Below are 12877 nucleotides of genomic sequence, written 5' to 3' on the forward strand. Positions count from 1 at the left end.
TGGCCCGCAACAGTTAAGGAAATGGTCTTTCCCCTTTCTTTCCCAGTTTCAAAAAAAAAAGAAATCCTGTTAGTCATGGGGCAGGTGCAGCTCGGCCACCCTCACTGTGCTGGCTGTTTAGTCTCAACACTATCAGAATTCAGCCGAATTCAACACTATCAACTACTGTCTGCTTCTTCAAAGATGCTGTTCTATGTCCTCTACAGAATTTCTGGATCCACAATGGCATGGTTCTATTCCTATCTGACTGATAGGACCCAGCCATTTGCACCTCACTCTGCTATCAGCACTATAGAAGCCTGTAGCAACGACGTCAAAAACTGGATGGTACAAAACAAACTTAAACTTTTTTATCATAAGATGGAAGCCCTCTTATGCTCTAGAAGAAGTTGATCATCTTTCGTCAGTCTGAACAAATACTTCAAGATGGGCGAAACTAAAATCAACTTTGAATCATTAAGAGGAAATCTATGATTCATCCTCGCTGCTAACATGTTCGTTGACAAGTTACAGCTGCCTTTCAGTCTGCCTGTTATAGGGTACGTAAGATCAGCACCATCTGCCATATTCTCTCTACACACGCTGCCAACACTCTTGTCTGTACGTTTGTTCTATCTTGGTTTGATTGCTGTAACTTCTTGCTTGCAGGCTGCCCCTCATATCTTATTCACAAACTCCAGATGTCACTCTTCTCCTTTGTTCTCTGCACTGGCTGTTCTTGCATTCAGTACAAGCTGTCTGTGCTGTATTTTAAATTCTGGTCAGGCTCCTGCCCTAACTATTTCACTGAACATTTCTTCCCTCCATCCCAGGCATATGGTTACAGAATGTTTACTTACTGTGCAGCCAAACAGTGGAATGCTCTTCCCTTCCATATCCTCCACCTGACGCCATCGAATCCTTTAAATGTGTACTAAAAACACATCTCTTTCTAGTGACTAATCTGTTTGCTCATCTCCCTCTGCAGATTCACACAACTCACTTTAAGTCATTACTGTTCATTATCCAAATTCCTCTTTTCATCTTGATGATGATGATGATGATGATGTCTAGTTGTAATGCACAGGTATCCATTCAGAAGAATGCTCATTGCGCAGCAAAAAACAAAACAAAAAAAATAAAAAAAGAAGAAAAAGATAAAGTGAACAAATATATAAAACACCAGAAAAGTAAAAATAAAGACAGAAGTGTTGCTTGGTTGTTTAAGTCTGTCTTAAATAAACAGATGGGTCTTCAGTCTTTTTCGAAACGTGGTTGGTGAGGTGATGGTGGAGAGTGACGATGGCAGAGCATTCCTCAGCTTAGGTGCCGCATTTTTGAAGGCCCTGGCTCCGGTGCACTTCTTGTTGGTGTCTTCCACTGCAGGGAGACAGAAGCGTGACTGGTAGCCTGAGCGCAGGCTACATGACGGCTGGTAAGGGGGAAAAATCTTCTATGCTTGACTTTTATAACTTGTCAGTATTTCCATTTTTCATATGCTGTCCCTGTCTTGTTTTTGTCTCAAGCGCCAGGTGCGCTTAAACCTTCAAATCCTTCAAGAGCAGGATCATGTGCTATGTAAATCACAGGTTTATTATTATTATTGTTATTATTGTAAGTATTGTGTGTCATGCAAATGTAAGTCTTGTGTAGTGGAACAAAGCAGAACCATGTTTAAAGCGGCAAATTTACTTTCAGTCTAAGACTAGAAGATCTATGCAACGTTTGGGTCTTGCAACTTTTTCAAGTCCTAACGACTTCAGGGGCTGGTTGAGTGATATTTTGCCTTCAGCTTCAACTTCAGGGTCGTTATGACAAGACCATGGTCACTGCCTATGTCAGTTCCCGGATACGATCTAGTTTTAGCCTTGTTGATTTGACATGCCTTGGCAGCAGAATGATGTCTATTGGCTATGGACCAGATCAATCTGGAGAGAGCCAGTAAGTTGCCATCCTGGACTCCTTGTGGGAAGGTATGGTATTGGCTATTATAATTTGTTGGATGTTTGCAAACCCTTAGTCTAGGTCCCCTGTTCCAATAAATGTGGAGTATAGTAGTTGTGTACTGACCTGGTCACTAAAAATGTTTGACACTGTTGCTTCATGTTCAGCAGCCACTCTCTGTGCATTCCGTTGTCTGATGGCTTTTACAAAAGAGTGCAGTAACTTGTGGTCCTCAAATGGCTTTATTCTGGAAACACAGACACAGAGCTGCACACAGAAGGTATAAGAAACAACAAAGTCTGGCCTAAGAGGGAAAATAAAGTCGGTATTTCACTACACTCACTGACAAGATACATTGCTGCCATTGCCAAATGCATGCACTGAATTCCCACAAGCCACACATAAGTGTTCATTTCCCACCATCCTCATAGAATACAACAATTATATAATCATTACTTCACTGTATCTCTTAATAACAGAAATACTAACAGATAGCTTTATCATTATCTTTAAACTACTTGCAATGCATTAAACATTTAAAGCAAAGTTAAAGACAAGTTTAATAATGAAACATCCTTCATCAGTTAAGATCATATAAAAAACAAACACAGAAAATAGTTACATCTACTAAAATGGTCCATTAGTACACTGGATACTATTTATTTAAGACAAATCCTAAAGAGCAAAATAAAAACAAGAAAATGATTATGTGAACTTATTAGGAATGTATGCCATTCATGTGATAGTGTTGTTGAGTAATCCATCACTAATTCATTTCCAATTTCAGTTTAGAAATTCGACCTGTACACTATATGCAGCAATTTTAGAAAGTATGCCTGTACTATACCATAGTATCAGTATATACCTTATAATAATAGCATCAGTGGTTCCTTGTCTGCCTTTTTATCTACTATACTCATTTATTTCTCTCTATCAAGACATTTTCACTAAACCACATCATCCTACACCTACCAAACATTTGCACCAAGCATATTACGAGTGATCATTCTCTTATGCTGGTCCTACAACTATGGATGAAGCTCAGTCATTCTTGGTTCAAACCATTTAGACTATTTCAAGAGGGCACTAAAAACTTTCTTGGTTTATAAATTCCTCTTGCATTGACCCTATTGTCCTCTGAAGGCATGGCTAAGATGTGTGTACTCTGTGTGTGCATTTCATATTTATGACCTGGTAATGCAAAGTGCAGAGAGTCTGGTCACATGCTAGGATTCCATGCTACACAAACATCATTTTATTATTACTTATCAGTATGCGCTAGATATACAAATACTGATTTAGTCACTTTAATCCGTGAAAATCGTTGGAATTCTTACACTGACTGCTTTTCTAAAAGAGCTTGTCGAAGTTGCGCCATTTCATTAGGCTTGGCAGTTGACAGCAGATCCTGAAGATTTTGCTTGTCCATTGTGAACCCGGTGTTTGAACTGAGGTCAAGCTCAGCAATCAGCTGAACCATCAGGGCTTCCATGTTTGATTGTCTATCAAGAAACACGTCTTTATAAAAGCCTGCACAAGTACAGCTCCATTCACTCCAGTTCCTGACATACATACAGGCTACACAGATGGAAATGACAGAGTGAAAAATATCATCAAGAACTAAAACAATTCAATAGCATGGTAACAAATACATCATCCTTAATGCAAAAATATATTACATAATACTATCGCAACATACAGCTTCTACTTTTGCACCTTCAGTTAAAGCAATAAAAATATGTTCCGAGTATAAAATCGTCTGCCAGATTCTCCCGACGCTTCTATATATTTTTCGTTTGCTGCTGCTGCTCTCAGAAAAACAAAATGTGTACACCTAGTAAAAAGAATTAATAAATTATTAGAACTGGCTATGCAATGGTCTTAGACTTCAGAGTGCTTCTATGATGACAAAATGTAAACAACCATAACAGAAAAATTCGTCTGTACCTGTGGGAGGCCATTTTCACAGAAATATTTGCGAACATATCTATTTCAGAATAGATTTTTTGCAGACAGCAGTCTTACTGGGACAACATCAAAGTTATGTGCATCAAACTGTAGGTTGTTGCATCGATCTTAGCTTTAAAAAGTCATTTTATATAAATTTCAATTCATTGAAGTGGTACAGACGTAGCACCACTATCCGGTTAAAGTATACTGTACAGGCTGTTGTGTCACTGACTGGTTGTTCCTTAGGTTACGTGATGTCTGCTGACATGTCTTTTGTTGATGTTCTCACATGTGTCGTTCTACATCCTATGAGCTCCGGATGATCAGCTTCACTCGCCATACTTTGTCCATCTCAACCATCAAAATTCTCATCTGCTCATTTGTTCTAAGCTAGATTACTGCAACTCTCTTCTTGCTGGATGTCCACAGTACCTCGATCATTGATGAGCTTCACAAAGTCCAGAACTCCACTACTCATCTCGTTTTCGCATATGTGAACAAGTCACACCACTTGACTTCTTCACTCTTCATTGGCGACAAGTTGAAGCTAGAATAGACTACAACCTCTCAACTCTATGCTATTGTTGTAGAAGCACTACAGATGGGAGCTTTCTTGTAAAATTTGCTGATGACTGCGCTTGCTGTCTCTTTTGTATGATAGTAAACATTCGCTCTACTGGCCGTGATCTTGTTCTAGTGAGGTCTGCCTGGGGTCACCAACTGCATCTGCTGTTGTTAGGAATGTGTGTGTTGAGGGGGATGTGTGTGAAAGAGATATTTTTTCAACCTTTACATTTACATTTATATTATCTCTTGTATATCACACACACACACACATATATATTATTGCTAATACGAGCACTATCTTGAATTGCCTCGGGATCAATGAAGTTGTATCGTATCATTGTATTGTATTGGATTCTTTGAATGCACCCCCCCCCCCACCTACTTTACGGAAATCTTGTCCTCCCTCCCACAGACAGACAAATACAGACAACGGACGTCCTCCATCTGTGCTGCTAAGCAGTGCAACTCTCTTCCTCATCACATTCACCACTCAGACTGCAAGGCTACATTCACCCGCTCTCTGAAAACATATCTTTTCACAAAGTACTATCCCTGAATTACTATCTTAACAAGGCCTATCTTAGCAAGGCCTGCACTCGCTGGATTGTGTTCAAGGGAAAGAACTCCTCACTAATTCATTTTATCTATTGTTGTTTCCCTTTGACGTTTATTATCCTTTATCCGCAGCCCTCTGATCCGTACTGTTATATGGATTATTGCTCAATGGATTATTACACGATATTATATATAATAAAGCAATTAAAGATATATTCAAATATTTTTCATAAAATAGTAACGGTAGACCCCGAGTGAGGATGCACAAGTGTGTGTGTGTGTGAGGCACATGCATGTGCAGTCCCTTTGCTTTCTTGGTCGGGCTGGAGAAGATCGAGTTTCTTCTTGACACCAAGGTACCAGTCAGTCAGAGGAGAAACAATGCAACGCAGCGAAGGTGAACTCACATCAGCGGGGCCGGTCTTGCACCTGCATGGCCGCACCGGACATTGGGTCTACTCCTAAACAGCGACATTATATCTTCCCTTCCACATTGATTAGGGTTATGTTTGTCAAAAACCCTGGGTGCACCGCTGTTTGTAAATCTGGCTAAATGAATTCAAAACCACATTGATTTTTCTACGGGTGGCAGCTCAGTCCACCTGTGAATGTGTGCTGTTGATTTACTAGAGGAATTACAAACGCAAGGGACTTTCAATTACTGCTGATTACAGACTTTACAAAATGCGGTGAAAATGCCTGCTTACCTGAATATAGAGTAAAATACACCTGACACAGTTTCACTCACTCTCCTGAATTCGTGACTATGGGTACAGCCTTCATTGGGGTAATGTATGTTGCCTGACAGTCCTCCCAACACAACTTGCCAGTGATTTAGTATAAGGAGACTATGTAGTTACAATCGAGGACAAGCAAGCACACGTTTCTTATACTTATTATATATTATAATATACGTATATACTTGATACACAATTCTTATAGTGCCTCAGTTACTCGTGTACCATCACAAGCCTTGAGTGCAAAAGCAAAAAGAAAAGGTAGAAAGAGAGAGAGAAAAAAAAAGCCAACCAAAGCTAGACCTTAAAGAATGCTATAAAGTTAGCTTCATCACAGTTAGAGCTGCTGCCACCTAAAGTAATGATATCTGAACCGGCGGCGACTGTGATATCGCACATGCAATAGGGTGAAGGATATAAAACTTGTATTGTCTTTAGTCTTTGTTTCTGTAATCCGTTTTTGATGTCCACTACTGACATTTTTTCACTCTGAAAATTTGTCCTATAGCAGAAGTGCGACGAGTTTTATTTCACGCAATTTTACCTCATTTACTTACCACTTACGAGCATCCCCACCCTCCGAACTGTTCATTTCATGCAGTGGTGCTTTTTCTAAGGGTTATTGTTTTTAGGTTACTGCAGGAAATGTAGATATTGCCAATTGAAGTAGAACTTGTCAGCATACTGCTAGCTCTACAGGCAAACTAACTCACGATTACAATTAATTAATGTTTGAATTCAAGGGGCAAAGTCGTCTGCCCTATGGCTTGTGTTGGCTTTCGGTGGCCTCAGACAGTGTGTGTTTTAACTGCTTAGTAGTAGGGAGAGCTGATGAAACAAAGTTTGCGTATGTGCGCTCATGTGTATATGTGTGTGTGTGTACGTGTGCATGCGCGCTTGTACCCGTTTAAACGTTTATGCATGTACGAATCCAGTTCCGTCGTCACAGTCTTGGTCAGCTGGTCAAAAGTATTGGATTCAGTTGCACACTTCTAAAAAGAGAAGACTGGACTCAGGACTAGATGCGAATTATGCTTTATTTGACAAGAGTGTGGTACACAAGTTACGATCTAGGTCAGACTGACCCAGTTCGCAGTCCAGCCAGTGGCTGGAGTTGATATCTATACAGTCATCAATCTGTTCAGCTGTAATGCAGGGCTGTAGTCATTAACAGGTTTAAAGACCAGACAAAAAGAACACATCGTTTGTCACGTACAGGAAAGCCAAAGTGAAAGACACAATTGGACATTGTTGGTTTGTCCTGTGGCGGGCCCTGTGGCGGGCTCCATGGTGGGCCTCGTGCAGGCTTCATGGTTAGCCCCCATGGGGCTCGCTGTTGTTGACGATTGTCCAAAATGTCCTCATATCATCGTCTACACAAGTTACTTCCGTTGTCAGTCTCCAATATTACCCAGTATTTGAATCTCTGTACCTCTGTACCCAATCCCTAAAAACAAAGACAGTACAACCTCGCTACCCTGCTAACCCCTTGCCCACTCGCTAGCAATCAGCAACCAAACCACAGCCCTTCGTAGGAGACAATGTAACTGGTTCACTGCGCCTAGGAAGGCATGTGGCGCTCAGCCCTCTCCTTCCCTCACGTGTTGCTACTCATGACTGCTGGTAGGCGGGGAGATGTCTTGTCGTCCACCCAAGCAAAATTCCTGCCACGGATCTTCTGTTCCGAAATGGTAGAAATGGATTCGATTCTACTCATGTTAATCATTCCGTTAAGTCTTTGGTTTCATTGAGGACACTTTGGACAGTCCGATCAACACGGAACAGTAACTTGAAATATAAATGGCAAAAGGATGTGAAAATGGAGGAATGAGGCGATGAAATGACCTTGCATGATAAAACTGGAGTCTTTGCACAATAAGAACCATTATGTCCGTTTCAATATAATGACAGTCACAGCGACACAGTCACAGAGACACAGAGACACAGAGACACAGCAGCAGCAGAATAAGAAAGTCATCGTCAACGCAGCAAAATTAGAACATGAGGAACGAGGCTTTGGATAAACTGCATCAACACCTACCTGTATATACTTCACTTTATCACAGTGGCAAGAGAGCGAGCGAGGGAAAGAGAGAGAGGCCTCGGTTGATAGTATAATTGTCTTTTTTCATGTTCATAACAAAACTTACTCGAGGCTTCTTGTCAAGATTCGAAAACTCAGTCTGTTCAGTCATTAACTTTAGGGTTTGTCCACCAGGGTATGTGTGTATCTGTCTCTATGTGTGTATCTCTGTCTCTATGTGTGTATCTCTGTCTCTATGTGTGTCTCTATGTGTGTATCTCTGTCTCTATGTGTGTATCTCTGTCTCTATATGTGTATCTCTGTCTCTATGTGTGTATCTCTGTCTGTATATGTGTATCTCTGTCTGTATATGTGTATCTCTGTCTCTATGTGTTGCTTTCTGTGTAAGCGAATGGAGGATGCAAGTGCGTGTGAACATGTGTAAATGTGCGTGCGTGCCCTCATTATCTATATGTGTGTGTGTGTGTGCAATTGTTACATCTTGTGTGTGTGTGTGTGTGTGTGTGTTACAGCCTCTACAAACCCGATCTACTCATGTATCACTAAAGGTCAAGGCGGAATATAAAGAAACACCCCCGTGAACAACTTCAGTGGCAACTGTATTTTTAAGACAGTTACTGACGTCACTAGCCTCGTTTAGGACTCCAACTGTATGACCTACTGCCACAATTAATCTCCTCTCCCAGCTCTGCTCACCATTAATAAATGTCACCTGCGCTCCAATCTGGGGTCCGTCACATAATCGTGTGCACGGAGAAGCAAGAAACAGGAAACCATATATCTTCGTCCTTTCCACACTACATCAGAGCAGATGATAGGTTAGAGAAAGGTGGCGGCACCATTGTCATTCTCACAGAGTCGGGGTCATCAAAGTTTCGCTGTTCAGACGAATTACTTCAGTTTCCGGTATGGCACCCGAAGTAAAACTTCACTTTGCGGCAATTATAAGACATCATTCTCCCCTGTATTCTCAGCTAACAGGTCTTTCTCTGTTTTTATGTCGCCACCTGAAATCGTTTCTGCTCGATTAATAATGGTGATTGTATCTACTTCACTGTAAGAGCCTGAATACTACAGACAACACTTGTACAAGACAGGAATTTCACTGTATGATGACACCACCAAAACTCATCTGACATGCAAAGTTCAGATTGTGTCAGCGTCTCGCACTGTAGGAAAGAAAATATTTTCCGTTTGATTATTCATAGCTATTTTATCATGAAAAGTCTTTCAGAAGAAGTCGAATCTGAAAAATACATATCATGAGCACGTGCACCCTTCTGTGCATCTGAATATTAATCACAACATCAGGTTTGTTAGCGGCTTTAGAGGAAGACCCCCCCCACACACACACACCCCCTATCTCTGGATAGTTCTGTTCACAGTGGACACAGGTGTAACAGGTGAATATACATTCCTGTTCTCCACATGCAGTGAGCAGGCGCCGGCAAAACGCTGTCAGGCATCTCCACAAGGGAACCTGGCTCCTACCGCAGCTGCAGTACAAGTTAATGTCTACCTGAACATAAAAAAGACTTTGAACAGCAGACACATGAAGGTTGAAATAGAAGCACTGGGTCTTTCGACAGTCCTTTCCATTTTGGTCTCGCCTGGATCAGAAGAACTAGGGAGCTGATAGGGCTACTACGGGCATCGTCGAGTTTTGTTTTCTTCTTTGTCACGACTTTAACCTTTCCTGCGATGTTTTTGTAGCTGATCATCAAACGAGCGAAATAAGCATTCATGGATTTTATGAAGCGCCATCTGCCAGGTAGGCAGCCAGGTAAGTCTGGAGCTGTACAGCGCTGTACACTTCTCACCTTACTGTCGTCTACCTGCAAGCAGAGCTGTGTGGGGCTGACAAAATGAAGCCCAATGACTTTTTAGTTATTCTTTCATTTTGCTACTGAAATTATCGTGGCAGGCAGAGAACTTGATCTGATGGAGTTTTTCATGTAGGGCTGTTTAGGCTTGTACATTCACGCGCATACAAACACACACACACACTGGCATGAACACTCACGCAAGTGTACACAGTGTGGATGCTGATAAGAACAATGTGAAAACAAACAGCATCGGACAGCTAGGTCGTCGTAGGTAAACAAAACTGGTGTGTCTGCTACAAAACATTCCTAAATAAAGCAACAAACTGTTAGATTGCAATAAATTCTAACAAAAAAAAAAAAATGTTAAACGAAGTTACCGTTGAATTACGGAGTAGTCTATTGTCAAAACCTTTCGACATTTCTCAGTGCAGACGATAAAGCCGGGAGATGCGGGACCACGAGGTCCTGTCGGAATATATGATTTGTCAACGAGCAGTGACCTCCGACCCGATGTGAACCTATGCCAGTTAACCCCTAGCTGGCTCCATGTCAGGGTTATGAGCCGCCATGTTGGAACTGCAAAGGTGATCATCGACACAGAGGGAGGTACTGCCAGTGTACTTAGGATGACTTGCCTCAATATTTTCGCATTTTTCATCAATTTTCAACACTGCACACTTTTTCTCGGCTTGCTTTAGTTCTCTGCTGTCCAAACTGCGGAGTGCGGAGGAAAATGTCAATTTGCTCACGTTCCATGCTGGTTTCTATGGCAATATACGAGTGGTAAGATGGCTGCGCGGTGGCACCAGCACTCGCACTGTGTAGTCAGTAGTTGTAGTGTCACGTGACCAGCTACATTTACTTACTGTGCAGGCCAGTACACGACTGCTGCCAAGGGTACCAAAGAGTCCCTGCAGTAGAGAAGGACAGAAAGTAGTGCACGCGGAGTTACATCCGGCTGGAGGGACGCGCCTTCCATGGAGTGATACACAATGAGGTGTCGCTGTGTTCACCACCAGCCAGCCAGCCAACGGGTGGAATCAGAGGGAGGCAACAGAAGAGAAAGACCCCCCCTATCCCTACCCGCTTTAAAAGAAAAAAGAACTGAAGTGGTTGTGATGAAGTTGTTTCTAACTGTTCGGGTTTACATTAGAATTATCACATTAACATGCACAGGGAGGTGATGTCTATATAGGATCAGTGTAGTAGTTTGTGGTCATGGTTGACCTACGTGTGATGTATGGTGGAAGTGCCTTCAAATATTCCTTGTTTTCAAAGTCGGGAAACATCCTCAAACTTTTCAACTAATACTTCAAAGTGTGTCGTGTTTGTGTTGAAATATAACTGTTCTTTAGTTTCTCTTCTTTCTCGCATCTGTGTCTGTAAGTTCTACCTCCATTTCTTTTCCCCCTCCCCTTATATTTATAAAACGTTAGAGCTAGGCTATCAAGCAAAATATAATTCAAGAATCATACTTGTATTTTCTGATGAGAAGCACAGCTACCCGGGGTGCGCAAGTCTGGGTGGATGAAGTGAGGGGCTCGCAGAGAGGTGCAGGACTGAGTCAAGCGGTGTGCGCGTCATAACCTACATTAGCAGAACTTTACACACCTGCAGATCGTGTTCGAAAAGTAAAGAAAAAATTACCTGAGTAGCTAGTCAATATTGTCTGGCGATTAGGCAGTTGTCGCTTAAAACAAAACCGTGCTTAATTATTGGCTTTGGGAAGACATTTCAAGGGTGACCATCAGCACATTCTGGACACAGAGCGTCGACGCTTTGCCACTGTCCACTGAGCCCTGAGGTGTGTGTGTGTGTGATTGCGTGTGTGTGTGTGTGTGTTTGTGTGTTTGAGTGTGTGTAAGTTCATATCAGTGCTGTCAACACGCTAAAGTGACGAGGAGCTATCTCATCGCTGTTGACATACAAGATCCTCAGTCGCTGTCAGACACCGGCACGCCAGGTGGCATCATCATCATCTGTCAAGTCACAGCTACATTTCTGTATTGTAAAGTGTGAGGATTCCTGAAGACAGCCGATGAGAAGAGCTCTGTAGAGGCACAGGGACAATGACAAATGCCAACCTAAGATCGTGGCCTTGACCCCTCATCGGCCAGTCTGTTGGCGCTGTTGGCCGCCAACACTGAGTGACAGGGTCTCAGCAGCAGGGAGCAACATGAAACAGTTGTCAGTCAGTGACATCAAACAGTTATCAGTAACATAAGCCAATTATCTGCCAGTGGCATTAAACAGGTGTCAGTCAATGACATTAGCAGTTATCAGTGACATCAAACTGTTATCCGTCAGGGACGTAACACCAAAGATTCTGATGTCGGGGGCAGAGGAAGATGACAGAAGTGTGGTAACAGCTTTTGTGTGATTCGTCAACTGATTTTGCAAATTACATTAAGAGCCATCACGGGTGGCCATATAGCTAGCTATCTTTGACAACGAGAAACTTCATGTACACTGTCACAGAGATGGTGAGAAAACAAAGTCAGGAGGCTAGAATAATGATGGAATGTTTGCCTCTGCGGAATGAAAACATGGTTAGGTCATGAAACAAGAGCACCTGGAATAAAAATGAACATAGGCATCACACTACAGCAAGGACAAAATATTGGCTTTCTTTCTACAGCTTAAATCATGTAACACGGCATTACACGGAGGTGCATTGCGTACATGTTGTTTACAGTTAGCTCAGCTTGACAAGTTTTGACAATTAACAAATAAATAATTAAGCCAAGACTGTGATAAAAACCCATTACCACATCAAACAGTGTAGCATGTATTTGGTATAATTTCAAAAAATAGTGTCAAATGTCAAAATATTAATTAACATTCACATAATTTCTGTTGCGAAGCGCCGCTGACCGGTCCCTGTTTTAACACGAGTCAAAAATAGTTAACAATCGTAAAGTGTCGTTTAGCATATGTCTTGACGCCGTTGAATACTTGAAAGAACATGCACCCGAATACCCGCTAAATCGTCTGCTGGTTGCTTGGCTGTTGGCAATGGCCGTACCCCTCACCTGGCTCAGCGTTAATTAAATAGAAATGGCAGAACCTCGCTTCCCCAAGCGCGTCAAAACGAGGACAAGGATGAAATGACTGAAAACCTCCTAAAAGCACCCCTGAAGTGTAAACGACCCTTTGAAGTACCCGCTGTTAGTCCCCCTGCAAGTCCCCCGCTTACCGCCACGTCCCCAAGGGGGTCATCAACACCTGTGAAGGTCAGCTTCATGCTTTTTTTTTCTTTTTGTTTTGTTTTGCCA

At 42.1% G+C, this 12877-nt stretch overlaps 1 protein-coding gene across 2 annotated transcripts in view; it reads right to left on the reverse strand.

Moving 5' to 3' along the window:
- Positions 1-4002, reverse strand: part of LOC112553693 — a 28778-nt gene extending 24776 nt beyond the window's left edge. Inside the window, exons 1-3 of one of the 2 annotated variants that reach the window (XM_025221077.1) lie at positions 3871-4002; positions 3261-3425; positions 2050-2170 (exon numbers count right to left, since the gene is read on the reverse strand). In XM_025221077.1, coding sequence (XP_025076862.1) covers positions 2050-2170; positions 3261-3425; positions 3871-3908 — 324 coding nt within the window. In that variant the 5' untranslated portion in view covers positions 3909-4002. Of the gene's footprint in view, positions 1-2049; positions 2191-3260; positions 3426-3870 lie in introns of both variants that reach the window. The other variant, XM_025221078.1, reaches the window with a different exon arrangement.
- Positions 4003-12877: the final 8875 nt, after the last annotated feature.

This window comes from Pomacea canaliculata, linkage group LG13, assembly GCF_003073045.1.
Source record: "Pomacea canaliculata isolate SZHN2017 linkage group LG13, ASM307304v1, whole genome shotgun sequence".
Taxonomy (NCBI): Eukaryota; Metazoa; Mollusca; class Gastropoda; order Architaenioglossa; family Ampullariidae; genus Pomacea; species Pomacea canaliculata.